Source organism: Chlorella variabilis, assembly GCF_000147415.1.
Source record: "Chlorella variabilis unplaced genomic scaffold CHLNCscaffold_18, whole genome shotgun sequence".
NCBI lineage: Eukaryota > Viridiplantae > Chlorophyta > Trebouxiophyceae > Chlorellales > Chlorellaceae > Chlorella > Chlorella variabilis.
In genome coordinates, this window is record NW_005435070.1 from 318,168 (window position 1) to 339,766 (window position 21,599).

General features: G+C 69.6%; 6 protein-coding genes across 6 annotated transcripts in view; 5 read left to right on the forward strand and 1 right to left on the reverse strand.

The window, feature by feature from the left end:
* CHLNCDRAFT_7738 (hypothetical protein) overlaps positions 1 to 608 on the forward strand; it is a gene marked incomplete at both ends in the record, with an annotated part of 3,700 nt that extends 3,092 nt beyond the window's left edge. The window contains 2 exons of the mRNA XM_005845217.1: positions 126 to 196; positions 347 to 608. Of these exons, the coding sequence (XP_005845279.1) occupies positions 126 to 196; positions 347 to 608 (333 nt within the window). The remainder of the gene's footprint in view (positions 1 to 125; positions 197 to 346) is intronic.
* A 1,364-nt stretch (positions 609 to 1,972) lies between these two features.
* On the reverse strand, positions 1,973 to 6,289 carry CHLNCDRAFT_136985 (hypothetical protein; the record flags this gene model as incomplete). Its single annotated transcript, XM_005845350.1, has 11 exons — positions 1,973 to 2,113; positions 2,245 to 2,422; positions 2,796 to 2,910; positions 3,089 to 3,211; positions 3,412 to 3,508; positions 3,727 to 3,791; positions 4,109 to 4,213; positions 4,372 to 4,514; positions 4,738 to 5,295; positions 5,390 to 6,067; positions 6,213 to 6,289. The coding sequence occupies 11 exons, from the start codon at positions 6,287 to 6,289 to the stop codon at positions 1,973 to 1,975; spliced, it is 2,280 nt and encodes a 759-aa protein (XP_005845412.1).
* Positions 6,290 to 6,732: 443 nt separating this feature from the next.
* CHLNCDRAFT_136986 (hypothetical protein) lies at positions 6,733 to 7,580 on the forward strand (the record flags this gene model as incomplete). Its single annotated transcript, XM_005845218.1, has 3 exons — positions 6,733 to 6,780; positions 6,917 to 7,144; positions 7,344 to 7,580. 3 exons carry the CDS (start codon positions 6,733 to 6,735, stop codon positions 7,578 to 7,580), a joined length of 513 nt encoding a protein of 170 aa, XP_005845280.1.
* A 446-nt stretch (positions 7,581 to 8,026) lies between these two features.
* CHLNCDRAFT_136987 (hypothetical protein) lies at positions 8,027 to 16,773 on the forward strand (the record flags this gene model as incomplete). Its single annotated transcript, XM_005845219.1, has 23 exons — positions 8,027 to 8,401; positions 8,577 to 8,804; positions 9,108 to 9,462; positions 9,720 to 9,964; positions 10,099 to 10,192; positions 10,433 to 10,579; positions 10,797 to 10,858; positions 11,040 to 11,136; positions 11,286 to 11,391; positions 11,598 to 12,093; positions 12,298 to 12,350; positions 12,572 to 12,709; positions 12,930 to 13,041; positions 13,227 to 13,319; positions 13,630 to 14,123; positions 14,319 to 14,404; positions 14,683 to 14,781; positions 14,936 to 15,042; positions 15,223 to 15,289; positions 15,479 to 15,580; positions 15,894 to 16,018; positions 16,322 to 16,441; positions 16,633 to 16,773. The coding sequence occupies 23 exons, from the start codon at positions 8,027 to 8,029 to the stop codon at positions 16,771 to 16,773; spliced, it is 3,942 nt and encodes a 1,313-aa protein (XP_005845281.1).
* A 550-nt stretch (positions 16,774 to 17,323) lies between these two features.
* CHLNCDRAFT_136988 (hypothetical protein) lies at positions 17,324 to 18,333 on the forward strand (the record flags this gene model as incomplete). Its single annotated transcript, XM_005845220.1, has 3 exons — positions 17,324 to 17,423; positions 17,624 to 18,060; positions 18,247 to 18,333. The coding sequence occupies 3 exons, from the start codon at positions 17,324 to 17,326 to the stop codon at positions 18,331 to 18,333; spliced, it is 624 nt and encodes a 207-aa protein (XP_005845282.1).
* Positions 18,334 to 18,836: 503 nt separating this feature from the next.
* The window catches only part of CHLNCDRAFT_53866 (hypothetical protein), a gene marked incomplete at both ends in the record, with an annotated part of 5,239 nt that continues 2,476 nt past the window's right edge, over positions 18,837 to 21,599 (forward strand). Inside the window, 6 exons of the mRNA XM_005845221.1 lie at positions 18,837 to 18,905; positions 18,993 to 19,079; positions 19,257 to 19,499; positions 19,689 to 20,286; positions 20,510 to 21,150; positions 21,377 to 21,501. Of these exons, the coding sequence (XP_005845283.1) occupies positions 18,837 to 18,905; positions 18,993 to 19,079; positions 19,257 to 19,499; positions 19,689 to 20,286; positions 20,510 to 21,150; positions 21,377 to 21,501 (1,763 nt within the window). The remainder of the gene's footprint in view (positions 18,906 to 18,992; positions 19,080 to 19,256; positions 19,500 to 19,688; positions 20,287 to 20,509; positions 21,151 to 21,376; positions 21,502 to 21,599) is intronic.

Sequence of the window (21,599 nt, forward strand, 5' to 3'; positions counted from 1 at the left end):
AGGGGGGGGGGGGGGGGGCTGCTCCAACTCCTTGAGGTGGGCTGGAGGAGTGTGTGTGTGTGGGAAGGGGGGGGCCCTGGGTGGGTGGCCCTGTGGGGGCGGAGGGGAGGAGTGGGCTGCTCCAGCTCCTTCAGGAGGGCGTGGGGGCCTGCAGGGGTGCAAGAGCTGGATTGGGAGGGTGGGCGGGCCTGTGGGGGTGCAGGAGCTGGATTGGGAGGTGCCAGCCAGGCGCTGGCAAGGAGCTGGGCTTTGTTGGTGTGTTTTTCAAGAGTGTCAGGGGCTGAGCCCAGGGTTTGAGGCCGGCGGCAAGTTGCAAGCTGCCCTGCCCGCCTGCCGCGCGCCGCAGGGTGGTGGGCCACGCCGGCGCCGGCGACTGCCTGCTGGAGGCCAGCCGCGACCCGACCCGCAAGCGGCTGCAGTCCTCCGCCAAGCTGCCCTCCCGCTTCGGCCTGAGCCGCGGCAGCGGGCGGGGCAGCCGCGGCGGCAGCTTCAGCGCGGGGGAGGAGGCCATTGCCCAGGACTTCTCCACCAAGCTGCTGCACCTCAGCTGGCACCCGCGGGCCAACGTCATCGCCACCGCCGCCTCCAACTCCCTCTACCTCTTCTACGGTGGGTGGGTGGGTGGGTGGGGTGGTGGGCGGCGGCCTGGCTGGCTGGCTGCATGGAGGCCTGCTGCTGTGGCAGCCGGGCGCTGGCCTATCTGCCTGGCTGCCTGCAGCAGCCTCGACCCGTACCCTGCACAGCGGGTAGCCTGCCTGCGCGGCGGCCGGAGGGGCAGCCCGCCCTGCCGTCGCTGATGGCTTGGGTTGCATGCACGCCTGCAGGCTCGATAGGGCGATGATGGCAGGCTGGCTGAGCCGCGCCGCTGGCTGCCCGCCACCGGCGTCGGCTCGCGCCGGGCGCCGGCCTGCGCTTATGTCTGACTGTTTTAGGTAGGCCAGGAAGCTTGGTGCGTAGGTCCCTTAGAGCCCCACCAGATGTCCCGAGCGCGTATAGAACCACCACCACACAACTAGGAGCTTGCGGGCAGGCCGCCGCCCCCCGCCCGCGCGGCTGCGCCCCCCGGGCTGTCTTGATTGCTGCGGGCAGCGCCATCCGCTGCTGCCAATGTGACGCGTCTTCCCTGCCTCCCCTCCATTTCGCTGCGCCTTGTCCCTGCTTGATGCTCTCCCCCTGCTCCCCCACATTTTCCCATTCCCGCCAGCACTGCCTGTAACACTGCACGCAAGCGGGGGCGCTCGGCCGGCGTCCAACCCAAGGCGCAAACGTTGCTTTCTGTAGCAACTGGGTGGTTACACGCTGGAGTGAGTGAGGTCACAGGATGAACAAAACTGGCCTCGGAATGGCAAGGTGGTGGCAATTGGGGGGCAATAATAAATTTGATTACTTGGCCAGAAAATGCCAGCAAGCGGGGGCTTGCAACGAGCTACGCAAGGGGGCGGGGGCGCCGCCGGCATTGGCCGCACAGATTTAGCCACGCCGGCCGGCAGCGCCCGCCGGCATGAAGATTCGCTAAGGGGCTGGGGAGTACTAGCACCGGAAAACAAGGCAGGCAGGCGCCTGGTGGCAACAAGGAGGGGGGGAGGTAGCTGATAGATACAGATGGATGGAGGCGGTTACGCAAAACTTGCGGGAGGTTGGGGAAAAGGGCGCCCGGCGGGGGGAGACGGGCGGGCAGATGTTGCGTCGTGAGTTGTGTGCGGTGGTACACAGGGCGGGCTGCAGGGCAGCGGGCTGTCAAGTATATGCGTGGCGTGCTGGCGGCTGGGTGGGCCTTGGCCGCGACCGGCCCAGGCTCGGGGTGTCGCCGGGTTGTATGTGTGGGGCAACAGGGCTGCGTTGCCCCGCCGCCAGCGCCAGGGGTGCGGCATCCCGCATGTAGGGTGCAGGACTGCCGCACGAACAAATTGCGTCAAGGTGGCAGCGCCGGGGCGACCCGGCGCAGGCTGCCGGCTGGGGCTCGCGGGGGCGCTCAGGGGCCCTGGTAGCGCCAGAGGCGGGCCAGCAGCGGCATGCCCTCTGCCTCCTGCTCCACAGCCCCCGGCCCGTCAGTGAAGCGCATCAGGCGGTCCATTTCGGGTGGGAGAGCGGCCTCCACTGGCGCCGACTCGGCCTGCACCAAGCAGGAGAGAGAGGGTCAGGGCGGCAGGAGCCAGGTGGTCGGGAGTGGGCGCCGCCGCTGAGTCGCCAATTGCATGCAATACCGGGCCGTTACAACGGCCTCGTGACCCGCCCACAGCTCACCGTGGTGGCAAACAAGGAGGCCCAGACGCCCTGGGGCTGCTGGTGCGCCTGGGTTTGGGCCATGGACGGCTGGGGCCAGGGGAAGCTTGGGGCCTCACCGCTGCTGAAGCTGGTGGCTGTGCTGGTCAGGCTGGAGGGCTGGACCCGGAAGGTGAGGGCCTGGAGCGGCGGCGGCGCCCTGTGTGTGGGCCGCCGAGGTGTGTGGGATGGCCCCGGGGAGCCGGCGGCTTGCGCCTTCAGTCGGCACGCTGACACGGATGTCGCCAGCATGCTTGCCATTAGGTGCGGTGTTGTGCGGGCGTGCAAGCACGTGGGAGAGGAGTAGGAGACTACGCAGTAGATTGGCTTGGCAGCGCGCTCGGAACCGGAAACGAGTGTCGTGGAGTGGCAGGGAGGAGAGTGCGTCAACCTCGGGAGGCCCTGTTGGAGAGCCTCTTAGGGTCATCTGCGATAGTGTCCCGCCTCACCGTCCTGCCTGGGCGCCGCCCATGCGCTGAAGTTGCAGCGTTGCATGAAACACTCCCAGGCATGCGTCAATCGAAGGCCCTCACTTGCTCTGGATCCACTGTATGCGAACCAGCCCCGCAGCGCCGCCGCTGGCGAGCCAGGCGCCGGCGCCGCCCGCGTGCCGGCTCCACGCCACCCGATGCACCGCCTCCTGCTCGTCTGCACCCCAGGAAGAAAGGACGCAGTAAGCAATGCTTGCAGTCTCTCACAGGAGCAACCCCTGAATGCAAATCAGTCCCAGCAAGCACACATCACTGGCTGACGCTCCCGCAGCCTCCCCTGCCCTTTGCGCACGCGCACACACACACACACACACACACATACACACACAGCCCACCTGGCAGCCGGGCGCCCTTCAAGTTGGGCATGCGCTCGACGACCTTGCCGCTGAACAGCCCATGCTCCTGGACCAGCTCACGCTGCAGCTTCACCACCAGCGCGCCGCCCTCCAGCCGCACCGCTGCACAGCAGCCCACCACCGCCGCGGCTGGAGAGGCGAGGGCCCCTGGGCGCCGAGCCAGCCAGCCAGCCGCATGCAGGCCTGGCTGCGGGGTTTGCCTGCCGAGCCGTGCCGTGCCCCGCAGACAGAGAACACCACAGCAGGCCGGCGCGTGGCCTGCACAGCGTGCAACCCACGACCACATCGCAACACGAGCGCACCTGCCACCGCCGTGTGCGGCACGCGCCGCCGCGAGTTGGCTTCATACTCGGCGGGAAACACTCCCACCTCACCGTCCTCCCCGCCATATGCCACCACCTGCGTGCCAGAGTGGGACGAGGCGGGACGGCCAGGCTGGCAGGTGTGTGCTGATGCATGCATGCATGTGTTGCCTGCGCCTGGTTGTGTGCTTGTATGTGTAGTGCACAGCTGCTGTGGCCCGAGCGCAGCTGCAGCGCTGCAGAAGCGTGCGGGCCAGCGGCGGTCGGGTGGGCGGCCGCCAGGTGGCGGCGCCTCGCCTGCATGTCGGGCTGCACCGCCACGCTCCACACCGCGCCCATGTTGGGCCCCCGCCAGCTGATGCTGAACATCGCTTTCTTCTCTGCGGCAGGCAGGCAGGCAGCAGGCAACAGGCAGCGGGGCACTGTTCCGGGGCCGGCGGCGCGGGGCGGCAGCCAGGAGGGGGGCGGCCCGACAAGGGGGACGTTGCGGGGTGGGCAAGCGCCTGCCCCCAAACGCCCCCTGCCCTGCCCACGCCCAAGGCCCCATGCCATTCGAGTGGCTCCCTGCCTCCCCAGGGCCATCCCCTGCCCTTCCCTCCCCTCTTCAAACACAAGGCCCCAGGCGCTGCCCTGCCCCCCGTGAAGCACAAGGCCCCAGCCCCTGCCAGGCGCCGGCGCCAGGCCCCAGCCCACCCACCGAAGTCTACCGAGCGGGCGATGGCATTTGAGTCCAGCACGATACCCCGCAGGCTGGCATCCTCCATCGCCACCAGGATCCCAAACGGGTGGCTGGTCCAGTCGCCTGCGCACGCACACGCAGGGCAGCCGACGAGGGCACGCTCCTTGGGGTGGAAAATAAAAACTTGGGGCGAAGAGTGTAAGGCAGGAGAATGTGAGCATGAGGCAAGACATGCAAGCAAGCAAGCAGGCAGGCTGGGTGCCCGGCAGGCTGGGCGGCACAAGTCCAAGGGCGGCGCACGGCAGGCAGCTGAGGGCGGGGCGGGGCAGGGAGGGGGGGTGGAGTGAGCGGCAGGCCGGGCGCGCCTGAGAGGATCGTTGAGTTGGAGGAGAGGGTGTGGGAGTAGAGCGGCTGGAAGGGGTCCCTGCAGGCAGCAGCAGCAGCAGCAGCAGGCCCAAGTAGCAGCAGCAGGCCCAAGCAGCAGCACAGGCGGGCACCCGCTCCTCTCAGGCCAGGTGCGCCAGGGGGCGGCTGGCCGGCTACAGATACAGTGCAGGCGGCGGCGCCTCCATGGGCTGCTGCTGAAGAGCCTGTGCACGCCGGAGCATGCGCATGCGTTGCGCCCCAGGGGGGTGCCGGCCACGCACCGAAGGTCCCACACACGCAGGCAGCCCTCATGGCCAGCAGTGAGGAGGATGTGGCGGTGCAGCATGTCGATGGTGCCGCCGCAGGCCGCCGCAGGCACCCAGCGCACCGCACGCAGCGGCAGCGCGTCTGCAGAGAAGTGCGACAGAAGCTCCAGGCCATGCATGCCGCCGCCGCCGCTGCTGCCACGGCCGCCGCCGCTGCTGCCGCTGTCGACCTGCTGGTGCTGGTGCTGCTGCTGCTGCTGCTGTGGCTGCAGGCCGCCGTTCTGCTGCGGCCGGGGTTGCCCGGGGGTGAGCTTGAACAGGGCCAGGCTGCCGTCCCAACACCCCACCGCTAGCAGGTCGTGCGGCGGCGCAGGCAGCCACTCAACGACGCACGGCAGGCTGCCGCCCAGCGCCGCGCTGCTGCAGGCCGCCACCGGCGGCAGCGACACCACCAGTGGGTCGGCGGCAGGAGCGGGGGTGGCTGCGGGACGCAGCTGCTGTACCGCCTGAGGGTGCGGTACGGGCCACACCTTCACGCTGCCGTCCCCCAGGGCCGCCGCCACCAAGCCTAGCCTGCAGGCACAGCCCTGCGTCACTTGCCTGCCGCCAAACCACCGTTGCAGCGTACATGCGCCACAGCTGAGCGTGTGCACACACGGCAGCGCACACGGCAGCGCAGCCCGCTGCTTGCCTGGGGAGCACGTCGCCGCCGCCGTCGGTGGGGCTGTCTGCCAACCCAGGGTCGGGGCACCACTGGCAGTGCCAGCACAGGCCGCCGCCGTGCGCCAGCGCCAGCGCCAGCCGCGGCAGCTGCGGGCCTGCCGGGCGCTGCGGCTGCTGCGGCTGCTGCGGCGGCGGCTGTGCCTGCTGCTGCTGCTGTTGCTGCTGCTGCCGCTGCTGTGGCGGCTGCGGCGCCGCCTCCTGCTCCGGGTGGCTCACCTCCCAAACCTGGATGCAGGCCGGCGCCTGCACAAGAGCGCCAATCACATTATGCTGCGCCCCCAGCGGGTGGCAGCTGACCGCCAGATAGTTGCACCCTCTCACTGATGCCGCTGGGCCCTCGCCGCCGCTGCCGCCGCCGCCGCTGGCAGGGCACCAGTCCAGGCCCCACACCGGCCCGCCGGCATGCAGCAGCACGTCCCTGGCTTCCGCCTTGCTCAGGCTGCTGGCGGCGGCGGCGGCGCTTGTGCTGGGCCCTGCGTCGGCGGCTGCCGCCAGGCCGCTGCCAGAGGGGCTGGCACTGGCAGAGCCAAACAGCGGCAGCACCATCTGGCTGGCGTCGGCGGCGCTGGGCAGCACCAGCGGCAGCGACTGGGGGCTGTAGGGGCAGAACCACTTCCAGTCGCTGCAGGCAGCAGGAGAAGGCGGCGAGGCAGGGCAGTCGAACAAGCGACACGGGCGCTGGCAGGTGTGCTCTGCTGTCGGCATACAGGCGGCGGCCCGTCGGCAAGGCTCGCGGTCGGCCGCCGCCTGCCTGCCACTGCAGCAACCGCGGCGCTGCGGTCGCCACTCGCCTCTCCACCACCGTGTCGCTCTTGCACGGCCTCCAGCTGTCGAAAAAGGCCATTGGGCGTGCGGCGTGATCACCAGCTTGGTCAGAAACGACCAGGCACGGCTACAGCCACAGCGCGCCACGATCCCGGTTGGCGGAGAGCCGTGTCGGCCTCCCTGTGCCCAGCTTTTGAGCAAGGTCGCCAGGTGGCAAAGCACGCAGGATGCCACGGCCTTGATTCAGTCTCTGTCCGTCGTCTGTTCGAGCATTTGGCCTTCACAGCCTATCGTGCAAGCTGCTGCGGCTACAAGCGGTCTGACTGGACCAGCGGGTGTTGACAATGCGCCCTCCTTCTCTATCCAAAGCTGGGCCTGCACCAGCGGGTGGTGCATGTGGCACCAGAGGCGCACATGCAGCAGCAGCGCGGCAGACGTGGTGGCACTGCAGCGGCGGCACCACCCGCCGCCGCCCGACCAGCTGCCAGGCAAAGCAAGGCGACGTGGGACGGCTGCTCCGAGATGGTGCGCCTGGCTGGACGCAGCCGGCAGAATGTGCAGATGCATGAGGTGCATGGACTGACCGCTGCATGACAGTTGTTTCAGTGGAATTGGCAGGCTGCTCGCTCGCTCTGCGCCCGCACAACCTTGCGCCCTGCGTGCCCCGCCTGGCCTCGTCCCTGCAGCACTGACGCAGCCCGCGCAGGGCCAGAACCTGGCGTTCCTGGCGGCCGGCAACTTCCTGCGGGGGCTGGGCATCGACAGCCAGGCGGAGGTGAACCGGGTGCTGGATGTCGCCATGAACCCCAACAGCCTCTACGCTGCCCGCAACAGGAAGCAGCCAGCCAACCCGCACGCCCGCAAGCTGGATGTGGAGGCGGACCTCAGGCCGGTGGTGGAGTTCCTGCAGGCAGCCGGCCTGAGCCAGGAGCAGGTCGTGAAGGCAAGCCGCCGCCGTCGCAGCCTGCTTCTGTGCTCGCACGGGAGGAGCTTCGGTTGGGCGCGCTCGCTCAGCCAGGCAGCCGTCGCGGCCAGCAGGCTGGTGGATGGGCTGCAGGGTGCTGGCTGGCGTGGCCGGCCATCTCACCTGGCGCCCCTGCCGTCGCGTGTGCCCGCCTGTGCCCGCCTCGCAGGCCATCCTCGTGCACCCAGCGCTGCTGTCGTACCGCGTCCAGGAGCGGCTGCAGCCGTTCTTCGAGTATCTCACAGGGGAGCTGGGGCTGAGCCCGCAGGAGGCGGCCAGCGTGGTGCAGCGGCGGCCCAGCATCGTGGGGGTGGAGGTGGACGGCCTGCGGCGCATGGTGGCCTTTCTGCTGGAGAGCGGCAACACCAAGGAGCAGGTTGTGGAGCTGATGGCCACCTCGCTCTGAATCTGTACTCCCCATTGGACGCAGCTGGTAAAAGAGATCAGTAGTGGGGCACAGGGTGGTGCAGGGCCGAGGTTCCGCGACACCCTGGGCGGTGGGTAGTTGCGCGCGGCAACAAACCCTGGCGTGGCAGGAGGGGCGGCGTCCTGGTCTGCAATCGGCGACGCTCGTGGCAATTTGCATTTTGGAAGAGCGGCAGGGGTGGAGGATCCATCTCCTGGAGAGCCCTCCGCCACGCAGGCCCCTTGGGCCGCGGCCTCTCGAACCGCTGTTGAAAAGGCATGGCCGCGTTGTCCGGCACAGCATACACGCGGTTGTCCGGCTTTGTAGGTCTTGCTTCGCCCTACCCAGCGCCCTGCAACCCTCGTCCAGCCAGCCTTGAACGCGCTCCCCACCAGAATGCCCGCCTGCTAGCCCCCTAGCCAGCCCTGATTGAGACACCGACATCCATGACAGCGCGCAGCAGCCGCCGGCCTGCCTCGTCGCTGGCGGCGGCGGCGGCGGCGGCGCTGCTGCTGCTGGCGGCGGGCGCCTCGTGCGTGGCGGCGCAGGCGCCTGCCGGCTGCACGCTCACACTCTACCTCAATGCTAGCGCCTCCTCTCTGTCCATGGCGGGATCGTCGGTTGTGCAGCCCATCCAGCAGCCGCTCATCCCCAAATTCCCAGACGCGCTGGTGGGGTTTGAAGGCGCGCTGTCGCTGGTGCTGCCCGGCGGGCCCTGCCCCACCACCGCCGCCGGCGTGGAGCAGCGGCTGGCGGGCGCCAGCCTGCAGACCACGGCCGCCACGCCCCCGCTGCTGCTGTACCCAGCCGAAAGCATAGAGGTGGGTGCTCTGGCGGGTGCAGGAGGTGCCAGCGGAGCCTGGCCAGCTGGCAGCATGCCGGCACATGTGGCCGCCGCAGAGGCAGCTGCCCCGTGCCGGCCGCGCCCTCCGCCGCCTCCCCATCACACACGCTCCTGCCGCTGCTCGCTGCGCCTTCCCCCGCCGCCTGCCGCAGCTCCAGGGCTCCACCTTTGTCACGCTGGACCTCCGAGGCAACGAGTTCAACGTCAGCAGCGCCCCGCTGGCGGCGGCGCCCGGCGGCGGCGCAGGCGCCTACAGCACCACCCTGGAGGGCGTGATTGTCAAGGGCTCCGTGCTTTCCACCTCCCTCATCACCACAGAGCTGCTGCCCATGGCCGGCAACACCGCCTCCAACGCCTCCTCAGTCACCGCCGCCGCGCAGGTGCGCACGCACCCGCTGCCGCCGAGAGCAGCCGCTGCGCTGCCAGCGTGCGCAGCCGCTGAGATCTGCCGCTGTAATGCCGCCGCTGCCGCTGCTGCCGCCGCCGCCGCTGCTGCTGCTGCCTCACAGGCGACTGCTGGACGCTGTTGCCGCGGGGGTGCTGCTGCTGCTGACTAGGTGCCGCCCTCCTGCTGCTGCGGGGTGATGGGATCGCCGCTGCGCTGCACTGCGGAGGTCGCGCCGGGCTGGCCTCCAGGCCACCCACGCTGCCGCTCCCCTGCGCTGCCCCGCCACGCCTGGCAGGGCAACACCCTGACGGTGACGGCGACCGTGGACTGGGCGGTACGCTCCACGTACAACACCACCTTTGGTACCAACGTGATTGAAGGCATCTCAGAATACATCTTCCGCGGCCTGATTGTGGCGGAAGCCACGCTGGGCTGCCCCGCCGACTGCGGCCCCAACGGGCGCTGCGCCCAGGCCGACGACGGCGCCCTGGGCTGCGCCTGCCAGTGCGGCTGGAGCGGCGCCAACTGCACCGTACCGTCCGGCTTCTGCTCCAGCTTCCCGGCGGAGCTCACCGGTCAGGCGGTGTGCCCCGTCGCCCCGCCCGCCTCGCCCGCCCCGGCGCCAGACACGCCCTGCCAGCCCTCCAAGGGTGCGCCTCGTGCTGCGGGCTGGGTTGCGCTGCCGCCCCTGTGCGCTTGGTGGTAGTGCTGCTGTGCCTGTGGCAGAGGCCCTGCGCTTGCGAAGCCGCCCGGTGCACGCCCGAGGCGGCCTGGTGCCGCGGCAGAGCCCCGCTTGGGACCGTCCACGGTGCCCACCCTTCTGACCCCTGACCCGTTTGGCCTTAGCCTGCCTGCCCACCTCCCTGCCTGCCCACCTCCCTCCCTGCCTGCCCCCTGCCCCTTGCAGAGTGCACCGCCCAGCAGGCTTACAACTCCTCCACCGGCCGCTGCGACTGCAAGGCCGGGTGGGACGGCCCCAGCTGCGACGCATGCCAGAGCGACGACGCCTGCGACGCGCTGTTTGAGACGAGCGGCGCCAGCTGCAGCGAGGAGGTGGCATTCCAGCAGGGCATGCAAGTCAAGGCCTTCACTTGTGACCTGGAGGCAAGCCCTGGCTCTGCCGCTGGTTTTGCGCTGGGTCTGGACCGTGGCGTGCTCTGCCCGTTTGCAGGCGTCCACGGCGCTCTGCTGCCGCTCCAGTGGAGCGTCCGGCTGGCCTCCCTCCACACACTGCTACGTCACTCTTCCGCTGCCGCCCCCGTCTGCCTCCCTCTTTCCTCCTGCAGGGCACCGGCCTGGAGCAGACCATCGTTCCTGGCAGCTTCTACATGGTGTGCAACACCAGCGCTCTGCCCAACGGGGAGGCCCCCGCCAGCACAGGTGGGCGCGCCGCCGCCGCCGCCGCCTGCATGGCTGGCCGCTGCCGCCGGTGGGCGCGGCGGCGCTGAGCACCGGCGGCGCCGGCTGCTTGTAGGCCCTGCCCGGCCTGCCCAGCCCCCAAAACCACACCACCACCACCACCAGGCCCACACCAGCCACCAGCGGAACATGCCCACCGCCACACCCCACCCACGCGTCACACACACACCGCCCTTTCTGCCTCCCTCCCGCGCCCCACAGCCGACCAGTTCTGCCAGGTGCACTTTGCGCTGTCGGGCAAGGCGGACAACCCCATCACCTGCACCGCCACCGAGTGCGGCTTCAAGGCCAACTCCTCCCGCACAGACTGCGCCACCACCACCTGCGCCTGCGAGACAGAGTGCCCAGGTGGGCGGCGGGCTGGGATGCTTGTGTGCATATGTGCGGGGTCTGCGGTGTGTGTGTGTGTGTGTGTGTGTGTGTGTGTGTGTGTTTGTGTGTGTGTGGCGCGGCGCCCTTTTCTCCTCCTTCCCGCAGCCCATGCGCCAGCCGCACCCCCGCAGCCGCCTGCCCTCACCCGCTTGCGCGATGCCGGCATGCCTGCTGGCCGCCGCCGCCGCCGCAGATGTGGAGGGCATTCTGAACCGCATCAAGGGCCAGCCCTGCTCCATAGACTGCACCCCCGAGGTAGGAATGCAACAACAGCAATGCAACAACAGCAATGCAACAAGGGAGTTGCAGCGAGAAACAAACACACCATGGCACTAACAAGCTAAATCATCAAGCTGGCCACCAGCTCTCTAGAGAGAGACGTGAACTAGTAGGTGCGCTGACAGCCTGGCGCCTCCCTCCCTTATGCCCCCCGCAGGGTCTCTGCACCTTTGACATCCAAGACTTCTTCGTGACGCTGGTCGCCCCCTGCCAGACCGCCGCCTGCGTGGTGCCCGGCTACACCTTTGTGCAGGGTATGTGTGTTGCTGCCTGGGGCAGCCGCTGACAGTTGGCCGTGCTTGCTTGAGCACGCCCGCGTGCAAGCACTCTGCCAGCCTGCCTGGCTTCCGACCCGCCTCCGTGTCGGCCTGCGGCCCCGTGCCGCCCCCACGCCTCCCTGCAGGCGAGTACACGATCACTCAGTCGCAGAGCTATGACGGCGTGATTGCGGCCATACCGCTGATGGTACTGGCAGGGCTGGCCGGCTTCCTGGGCTTCTACCTGCTCAGGTAACGGGGACACGGTACCGCCGCTGCAGCGGCTGCGGGTCGTGCGTTTGCCTGGGTGTGCATGGTGGGGCGAGATGGGCAGGTGTTTTGAGCCCGGGATCAGAGGCCGCTGGGGGGTTTGCCCAACCTGCGGCGCATGCCTGCGGCATCCTTTGCACGGCGCCGACGCCGACGGCCTGCGCCATGCCCCGCCCGCCCCCGTGCAGGCACCACGCGCTGTTCAGGAGCGGGGCCAAGGCGGCTGCGGCGGCTGCGGCCGGAGGCGCCGCCGGCGAGGCGGCGGCGGTGCGGCGGCGGCCCGCCGAGCCCGTGCAGCTGCTGACCTTTGACAGCCTGTCCTGTACGGTACCTGTCCGGCAGGGCCGCCCCTGGTACTCCGCCGCCGGCCGCCTGCTGTGCTGCGGGCGGCGCAAGCCAGCGCCGGCACCCGCGGCGGCGGAGGGCGCGGCGGGCGCTACCGCTGACGTGGCTGCTGACGTGGCGGCTTCCTGGGACCCGCCGGGCCGCAAGCAGATCCTCAAGGGGGTCAGCGGGGTGGCTGCCTGCGGGGAGCTTGTGGGCGTGATGGGACCCTCTGGCTCTGGCAAGACCACCCTCCTTGCGATGCTGGCCGGGTCGTCAGAAGACCTCGATCGGCGCAGCACCTTGGGCGGCGCGGTGCTTCTGGACGGCCACCCCATGCACTCGGCCGCGCGGCGCAAGGTGCGGTGGCGCAGCGCGGCCGCGCTGGGCCTGGGCCACCTGCCTGCCTGCCTGCGCCGGCCCGGCCCACCCGCTGTCCCTCCCGGCTTGCACAAGCACACACACAAGCGCAGTCAAGCGCCCGCCGCCCCCGCCGCGCGCCCCGCCTGCTGCCTCAATGAATTGTATTCTCTTATGCTACTGTTTCTTTTTCTCGCCGTGCAGATTGCGTATGTGGCTCAGGACGACACGCTCCTGCCCACGCTGACCGTCGAGGAGTGCATCAGATACTCCGCAATTCTCAGGCGCGCCTGCTTGTGCCCGCGCCCCGGCGCTGATGCCATGCCTGCCCGCCCCACGCGCGGCCCGCAGGCCACACACACCACACACTCCCTGCCGAGTCCCCTGCACAGTCCCCTGCACACGTGGTCGTGCGCCACGGCTGACGCCGTGCCCACCCCTGCGCGCCCCTCGCCCGCCCGCCCACCCCGCCCTGCAGGCTGCACGATGCGACCTCCTCCCAGGTGCAGGCCGCCGTGCGGTCGGTTCTGTCGGAGCTGGGCCTGTCCCACGTCGCCCGCACCCGCGTGGGCGGATCCAGCGGCATCCGCGGCGTCAGCGGCGGCGAGCGGCGCAGGTGGGCGGCGCAGGGGAGGGGCCGCAGGGAGGGCCCGCAGGGAGGGGCGTGAAGAGGGGCCGCCCTCGCCGCGCCGTGAACCCCGCAGCTTCACGGCAGCTTCACGGCAGGCAGGAGGCACGCCAGGCAGCCCACCCTGTCGCCGGGAACCCCCACCTCTGCTCGCACAAGCGCGGACACCCAGCACGCCCCCTCCCTCCCCCTTTCTGCTGTACCGCAGGGTCACCATCGCCATGGAGCTGGTCACCGAGCCCGCGGTACTGGTACTGGATGAACCCACCAGCGGCCTGGACAGCTTCACCGCCATCAACCTCATGCGTACCCTCAAGCAGGTGCGGCCCCGCGGGGAAGCTGCGGGGAAGCCGCGGCAGCGGAAGCAGCGCGTCGGCCCGCTGCAGTGCCTGGGGCGGTGCACTGGCTGGCACACCACCACCACAGCAGCACGTCGAACCACACCCGCCACGCACACCATCCCACCACCCCGCGCCGCGTCGTCTTGGCTGTGTGTGTGGCGCAGGTGGCTGGCGACGGCCGAATTGTGCTGCTCTCCTACCACCAGCCCTCCCCCGCCATGTTCACGCTTCTGGACAGAGCTTACCTCATGGCGCAGGTGGGTGGCCGTTGGGGTGGGCTGGGAGGGGTGGACAGGGGGGAGCTCAGCTGCATGGGGTGGGGTAGGGTGGGCTGGGAGGGGTGGACAGGCGAGCTCAACACTGCATGGGGTGGGGTGCAACGGGAGGGGGGCGGCCCCGGAGCAGCGCAGCGCACGCTCCGCCGCCCTGCAATGCCTGCCTGCCTGCCTGCTGCTGCCTGCTGCCTTGGCTGCTGGGCGTGCTGTGTGTGGTGTGGGCCCCAGGGAGTGGCTGCCGGCCTGGCTGGCGCCCTGAGCCTGGCCCCTCCCCGGCCGGCTGCCCACGCAGGGTCACTGCCTGTTCTCGGGGCCGCCCTCGGCCGCCGAGGGCTGGTTTGCCAGCATGGGCCTGCCGTGCCCTGTGGACACAGCCATAGCAGAGCACATGCTGGATGCGGTCAGCACCCCCGCCAGCCTGCAGCAGCTGCTGGCGGCGCGCGGCAAGGGCCAGGCTCCCGATGACGATTCCGCGGCGGCGGCGGCGGCCGACGGCTTGCTGCCCGTGCCGCTGGCTGGCAGGTATGCCGACAACGGCGGCCTGGGCGGCAGCGGCAGCACCGCCAAGCTGGGCAGCGGCAGCGAGGACGGCGGCGAGACAGGCGAGGCCGGCGGCGCCTCCCCGGCGCCCAGCGTGGCCGCCAGCAGCAGCCGGGGGGCGGCGGAGCAGGGCCAGCCGCGGCGGCCGCGGCGGCAGCGGCGCAGCCTGAGCCGGGAGCTGGCGGTGGTGTTCTGGCGCACGCTGGTGGACATCCTGCGAAACCCCTCCCTGCTGCTGCTGCACTGGTGGGGCGCCGCGCCGCCTGCTTGCGACCAGTGCAGGGCAGCGCGCCGGGGCAGGCCACCGGCAGTGGCTCTTGTGTCGCTGTGGGCGCTACCAACCCGGCCCCACGCTCAGCCAGCCACACGTATGCAGACACAGTCACACGCACACACACGCAACCTCACTTGACGGGTGCCCCCCCGCCTCCCTTGCCCCAGGATGCTGGCGCTGCTGATGGGCGTGTTTGTGGGGGCCGTGTTCTTCGACGTCACCTTTGATGTGTCTGGCGCACAGAACCGCGTAGGTGAGCCTATTCCTTCTTTCTTTTTTCTTTTCTTTCTCTCTTGTCTGTACAGGAGGTACAGGAGGCCTGCGACAGCGGCCGGCGCCCGAGCGCGGCGTGCGGCCCGGCGGTGGAGTTGGGGCCGCGGCAGGGCTTGCGTCGTGGATAACAGGGGTAGCAACCCGGGATCGGCTTTGGTCCCCTCTGGGGCGCCTGCCTGCCCGGGTCTTCAGCCCTGCCAACAGCCTCGGCTTTACCTGCTCCTGCTCCCACTCCTCCCCCACCGTGCGCCTCCCCAGGCGGCATGTTCTTCGTGCTTTCTTTCTTCGCCTTCACCTCCCTCACCACTGTGGACCTGTTCATGATGGAGCGCAAGATGGTGATGCGGGAGGTCAGAGGTGAGAGAGAGAGAGAGAGAGACGTCCTTGCCTCGTTGACGTTTTGCTGTCCTTTTACTAATGCGCACGCCCGTCTTTCGTAGCCCCGCCTGCCAGCCCGAGGCACAGCCTCATCGCCACCGCCTCCCGCCCCCGCACGCCCCCGCCCCCGCAGGCGGCTACTACAGCCCCGCCACCTACCTGCTGGCCAAGATGGTGCTGGACGCGCTGCTGCTGAGGGTCATACCCGTCTTCATATTCTCGGCGCCCTTCTACCCCATGGTGGGTGTTCATGTGGTGTGTGTGTGCGTGTGCGTGTGTTGGGAGTGCTTGTTTGCCATGTGCGCTGTGCGTTTGTCTGGCTGCGTGTGGGAGGCGGCGCGTGTTGGGCCGCAGCGGTGGCGCATTCTGACCGGCCCGGCTGGCGCGCCCCCTGGCCTCCGTCCCTCGCTCGGTGTGCAGATGGGCCTGCAGACGGGGTCTGCCACCATCGCCACCTTCCTCATGGTGCTCGCCTCCTTTGCCGGTGGTGAGAGGCAGGCCAGCGGGCAGGCAGATGAGCAGAAGGGGGGGCACACCAGGCTGCTCCCTGGGCCGCCGCCTGCGCTGCGGCTGCGCAGCACGTACTCGCAGACCACCTGTGCCTCCCGGCGATCTGCCAGCCTGCCGTGCGTTCACTTGCCCCCGCCCCCGCCCCCGCCCCTGCGCCCGCCTGCAGCCGTGGGCGCGCTGTCGCTGGCGGTGACCGTGGGCAGCAGCACCGCGGGCGTGGCCAGCCTGGTGATGAACATCGTGCTGCTGCTGTCGGTGGTGGTGTCGGGTGCGCCCCTCCCCCCCCGCTGCCCGCCGCTCCGGCTGCCTCGCCCCTGCCACGCTGCGCACCGCCTCCCGCTTGCCCCGCCGCCGCGTGGCGCGCCGCCGCTGCTGCCTCTCGTGTGCAGCAGCCCGCTTTAGGTGGCCGGCACGCTGCCACCTTCCACCGCCTTGTTTGAGAGGGTTTAAGTCCGTACGTTAGCAAGAGTGCTGCAAGCAAGAGTGCTGCAAACTTTGCAGCACTTTCCATAGAATTGAAACCCTGCCAGGGTGTCCCACATCTCAGCACACACACACCACCACCTTGCTCGCCCCCGCAGGCATGCTGGTCAACCCCGAGAGCATGCCCGCCTGGATTGGGTGGACCCACTGGCTCTCCATCTTCTTCTACGCCTACTCCGCCCTCATGATCAACGAGATGACGGGAATCAAGATCGACTTTGCGGTGGGCGGGCCCTCGGGCAGGGGACTGGGGGCGCCGGTGGCTGGGGAGAGGCCGGAGGGAGGAGGGGGGGGGAGCAGGTGGGACGGAGAGAGAGAAAGAGAGAGAGAGAGGGAGACCGAGAGAGGCGGAGCGGGGCGTGGCATAGGTTCCCGGCGTGGCAGGCCCCGCACTCTTTACCCCACACCACTCGCCCGCAGCCGAGCCTGGCCCGCACGCTCCACCCCGCCCCTGTCCCCTGCCCCGCCCCAGGCACCCACCCACCCCCATCACCCACACTCCGCCCACCCGTCCCGCCGCCTGCAGCTCGAGGGCTACGCCGCCGCCAGCAATGTGCGGGGCACAGTGTTCCTGGAGACGATCGGCATCAACGCCTCGGACCTCACCCGCGACATTGTCATCTTGGACTGCTTCTACCTGGCCCTGGTGAGGCCCTGCCTGAGCTTGCCAGCCCTGCTTGCTCCGCCCTAGGAGGTGGGGAGACTGCTGGGCTGGCAGCTCGCCTGGAAGCGAGCTGCGGCGGGCGTGCGTGGCTGGGCAGCAGGCTGGGCGGCTGCCACGGCCTCTCGACGCCCTGGCCCCGACCTTGCCTCTCCTGCTTGCTCCCGCCCCGGCAGGCGCTGCTGGCCTTCCTCAACCTGTACCGAGTGATGCCCCGAGCCAAGCGGTTCCGGCGCCCCGCGCCCAGCAGCCACGCCGGCAGCCACGCCGGCAAGCAGCGGGAGGCGTCGGCCATGGAGCTGGCGGCAGCTGGGTGAGCTTGGCTTGGTCGGGGCGTGCGTACTGTGATTGCTGCTGCAATTACCTCTTCTGATACCTACATGCATACACCACTACAATCACTGTACCTCTGTTATATAATCTTTGCACCATGCTAGAGCCCCGCTCCGCTCGCGCGGCGCCACGGCCGGCGTGTGCGCCGCGTGGGCACGGCAGCCGCTGGAGTGAATGCGCAGTGCTGCTTGCCAGAACACATCCAATGATGTCCCACCCACGAATCCATTGTAGCAGCAGCAGCAGCAGCAGCAGCAGGCTGGCTGGCTGTGCATGGTGCCGTAGGCTCTGGTGGCGGGCGGCGGCGAGGGAGGCGCACCTCCGGTGCGAGAGCAGCGCGGCGCGTTGATGGGGGTTCCAACTGCTTCCTGTCATCCAACATTGGCAGATGCAAGGAGCTGAGAGTCTCCCCCTTCGTCGCTTGCATGCTTGCATGGCTTATCCTGCCTGGCAGCCTGGTGATGGCAGGGCCCTCCTCTGCCACCGCCTGCCCTGTTCATCGGATCGACATACCCTAGACTACGGCCTAGCATCATGGTGGCGGCAGCTGTTGCGAAGAGCCAGGCGTTTGCCGGCGCCAAGGCCCAGGCCCGCCGGACCCGCCGGGCCGTGCCCGTGGCCGCCGTGCAGCAGCGTGAGTAGGCATTGTGCTTGATGGCGGCAATGGGCGGGCGATGGTGCAAGGGGCATCTGTCCCAGCCCATGGAGGGCAGCGGCACGCAGCAGCGGCGCATTTGCGATTGTGGGGCCGCAAGAACCAGCAGCGGCGGCGCCAATCGGTTGCGGGAGGGCTGACCCGCCCCCGCCGCCGCCCCCCTCGCTTACCCTGTGCAGGCGCAGAGGCGGCCCCCGCGGCCGCGCCGCTTCGCCTCCTGGCGGCCGGCCTGGCAGCAGCCGCGCTGTCCGTGGGCGGGCCCGCGGAGGCCGGCGTGGTGCTGGTGCAGCCCGAGGTGAAGAACTTTGTCAAGGACCAGCCCGCCGCCGCCAAGCCCGCCGCGGGCAAGAAGGCAGCACCCAAGAAGGAGGAGTCGTCCTCCTCGGGCGGTCTGGCCTTTGAGACCTTCCGCCCCCTGGTGCTGCCGCTGTCGGTGATTGCGGTGGTGGGTGCTGGCGCGGCGGCCGCCAAGGCCGACCCCAAGTTTGCCGAGCTGCTGGATGCGGAGTGGAGCGCAAAGGACTCTAACGCGGTCGGCGCTGGCTACGAAACCGCGCCGGGCCTCAAGGACACGCCCTTCTACGGCGGCAGCAACACCAACGGCGCGGTGGCCAAGGTGCGGCGGCGCGGCGACGGCCCAGGCAGCGGCACGGCTCCAGCTGGAGTCGTGCCGCGGCCCCAAGGCCGCCCACGCCGTGCGCTCGTCGCGCGCTTGCTTTTGTTTGCCTCCGCACTGCCCTGGTGCTGGCTGCCTGCCCCCCCTCACACGCCCGTGGCTCCACTGCTGCTGCCTCCGGTGCAGAAGGGCACCGCCAAGAAGGCGGCCCCTAAGAAGGCTGGCACCGCCAAAAAGAGCGCGCTGGGCTCCATCTTTGGCAGCCGGGACTGAGTGCACCCTTTCTTCCTTCGCGAGCGCATGTGACGCGGCAGCCATTACACAGCCGCACCGAATTGTGTGGAGGTGCAGGCTCTGACGCCGGCGGCCGGACCGACCCTGTGCTGGGGGCCTGGCGTGGGCATGCCACGCCGGCGCTACAGCCCTACCTTGTATTCGCCGCCGCTCCGCGGTTGGCGACCCCTATCTGAAATTTTGCTCTCTGCCTACCCGAGAAGAAAACCCTCTCCCATGGCACTGCATTCTCAGTGAATATTAATTCAATGCTCCTCTCTTTGGCAAAGCGCCGCAAGGGCGGCAGTACGCACACTGCGGCGGCGTGGCGGCGGAGGTACAAATGCTGCTCACACACCCTTGTTTCCTCGAAAGTCGCGTCCAGCGCATCTACCGCGTACCAATTGAGCCTGAAAGCGCGGGTTGTCAGTCTTGAGGCTGCGCCAATGCCCACACTTTGACTGGCCTGCATCGCGGGAATTGGCCCTCGGCCCGGCGGCGGAATGGCTGGGACGGTCGATTACGACGCTCTGAGCACGGACTGGAGCGCCTTCTTCTCCCTGCTGTCCAATGTGCGGTGGCGGCGCCACGGCGGTGGAGTGCTGGCACCAGGAGCATAGCTGCGGAGCCTCTGTGATTGCCCCGCCTCATGCCTGCAGGATCGCGGGCTCAAGCTGCGCCTCAACCTGCCAGACACGCTGGTGTTGCAGCACGGCCAGCCGCTGGCCTGGTTTGCCACCAACACGGTGCGCCGCCGCGACTCGCCGCCACCACGAAAACCTCTGCTCCTGCCATTTGTGTGTTCCCTGCCAGCCACCTGCCACGACCCGCAGCATGTGTTTTTCATGCCAGGCACAGACTAAACTTTGCATCCAACACCCCACCGCTTGCGGCCACTTGCCACCGCCGCCGCCACCATGCAGGAGGGCTATGTTGTGCAGCGCTCTGCGGCGCTGGCGAGCATGGAGGACGTGCGGCAGCACCTGCTGAGCTGCTCCCTGGACAGCCACGGCGCCTACCCGCAGCACGTGGCGGTCATGCGGCTGCAGGGCGGCGTGCCCAAGCTGCTGACGCGGGCCGCGCTGGGCGCTCTGTGCCAGCGCATGGCGGCGGAGCTGGAAGCTGGGGAGGCAGGCGCCCCCGAGCACACACCGTGCGTGCTCCAGGTGGGACGGCCAGGGAGGCCTGCTGTCCCGAATGAAGGACTTCGCAGAGGTGCTCGTCTCTGCCAAGCACAGCACACAGGATGGCAAGCGGCATGGAGAACGGGCAGAGCATAGCAGCAGGAGGAAAACAGCCACGGCACCGCCCCCTGCCCTGCCCACGCTTTGCTTCCTGGCTTGGTGCGAGTGCAGGCCTGCCCCGTGCCCTTCCTGGACCTGCGCTTTGTGACCTCCTTCACCAACACCGGCGCCGCCACCTCGTGCCACACCTTCCAGCGCCACTTCAGCCGCCGCTACCTGGCCTACCGGGAGACCGGCTTCCTGCCCGCGCCTGGCGCCCTGGCCGCCGGCGCCCCGCTGCCGCGGCAGGCCACGCCCGAGCTGATGCCGCGAGCCGGCCCCGCCAGCCCTGCCGCTGCCACTGCAGTGCCGGCAGCGGCATCGACAGTACCAGCGCCCGGCTCTGGCGGCGCAGCGGCGGCGCCGGCACAGGGAGGCGCATCGGCGGCGCCGGCAGAGGGAGGCGGCGGCGTGTGCGAGGCGGAGGAGGGTGAGGGGCTGGACGACGGCGCTCTGGCCGACAGCGAGCGCAGCCTGAGCAAGACCCTTGGCCCCGTGGACCCCTCACTCAAGATGGCAATGCGCAAGGCGGCGCACGGCCTGGTGCAGTATGTGCAAAAGGCGCACCTGCTGACGCTGCGGGGCCTGGTGTGCGAGTTTGTGAGGGACGGCGGCGGCCACCTGTGGTTCCTGGGCCCGCTGCGCATGCAGTGGGCCTCCCTCATACCAGGTGCGTGCCTGGCGGCGGTACCGCCGCCAGGGCGGGCACACCCGGCGGCTGCCCCTCCCGGCGGCTGGGGCAAGCACAAGCCTCTGCCGCTGCTGCTGCTGCCTTGGTGCATGCATCAAGACCAGCGCTGGGCATGTGCTGCTGGGGAACGCAGTGCCTGCTGGTTCTGCATTCGATCTGTGTCGGCCATGAGCGCTGGAGCTGCTCGCGTTGTGTGGTGCAGGGCGGGGCGGGGAGCCCTGGGCCAACGCCAACCTGACCCAGCAGCCGCGCGACGAGGACTCCTGGCCTTCCACTGTGAACGAGGAGGCGGAGCAGCAGCAGCAGGGGCATCCGGATGGCGAGGTGCAGCAGGCGGCGGTGGCCGCTGGCAGCCTGGACAGCAAGCTGGCTGCTGGGCTGTCGCCCCCGCACCTGCTGCCGCCGCCTGCTTTCCAGCGGCACGATGCGCAGCAGCAGCCGGCGTCGCCCAGCACGGCAGCCAGGGGAGCGCTGCTACCCGCGGTCGGCGGCTCTCCGAAGCTTGCGGCGGCCGCGGGCGGCAGCCCGCCTGCCAAGGGGGCGACCGTCTCGCCTGGCGCGCAGCGCACCAGCCCAGATCAGCTGAGGGCGGGCCTCCGCTGCAGCCCAGGCCAGGCAGGAGTGAGGGAGCGAGTGCTGCCGCCCTACCCGGGCGGGAGCGGTCGGCGGCAGCCGCAAGCCACCTCACCTGGCGGCGGCGGCGGCGGCGGCGGCGGCGGCGGCGGCTGCCACAGCACGCCCAAGGGCTCTGCAGCCCTCACCACCCACCTCACAAAGGAGCTTGAGGCCCTGAAGGAGGAGCTGCTGCTGAAGGCAGATCTCATAGACGCTCTGGAGTGCAAGGTCGGATGGTCACTGGCGCTTTGCCCCAGAGTCACTGCCTGCCTTGCTGTGCCGTGCCGCCTCAGACCGTGACAGCAGCTTCTCTCCCGCCGCTGGGCGTGTCTGCCAGCGCGCTAGCTGCTGCTGGTGCAAGTCCCAACCCACACACATCACACCCGACCCACATATCACACACACATGCTGTTCACTACTGAGCCTCCTGCCTGGCTTCACACCCCTGCCCCAGGTGGATGCCCTGGAGCACGACAAGCATGTGGTGACCGGCGCCTTTGAGGCTGTAGTGGAGGGGATGCAGGGAGACCTGCGGGAGGTGAAGGGGAGGCTGGAGGAGCTGAGGATGGAGCGGGACAGGTGTGTGTGTGTGTGGTGGTGGTGGGGGGGGGGGGGGGGGGGGGATTGGGGTAAAAAAAAAAAACCCAATTTTTGGGGGGGGGAGGGGGGGGCCCAAA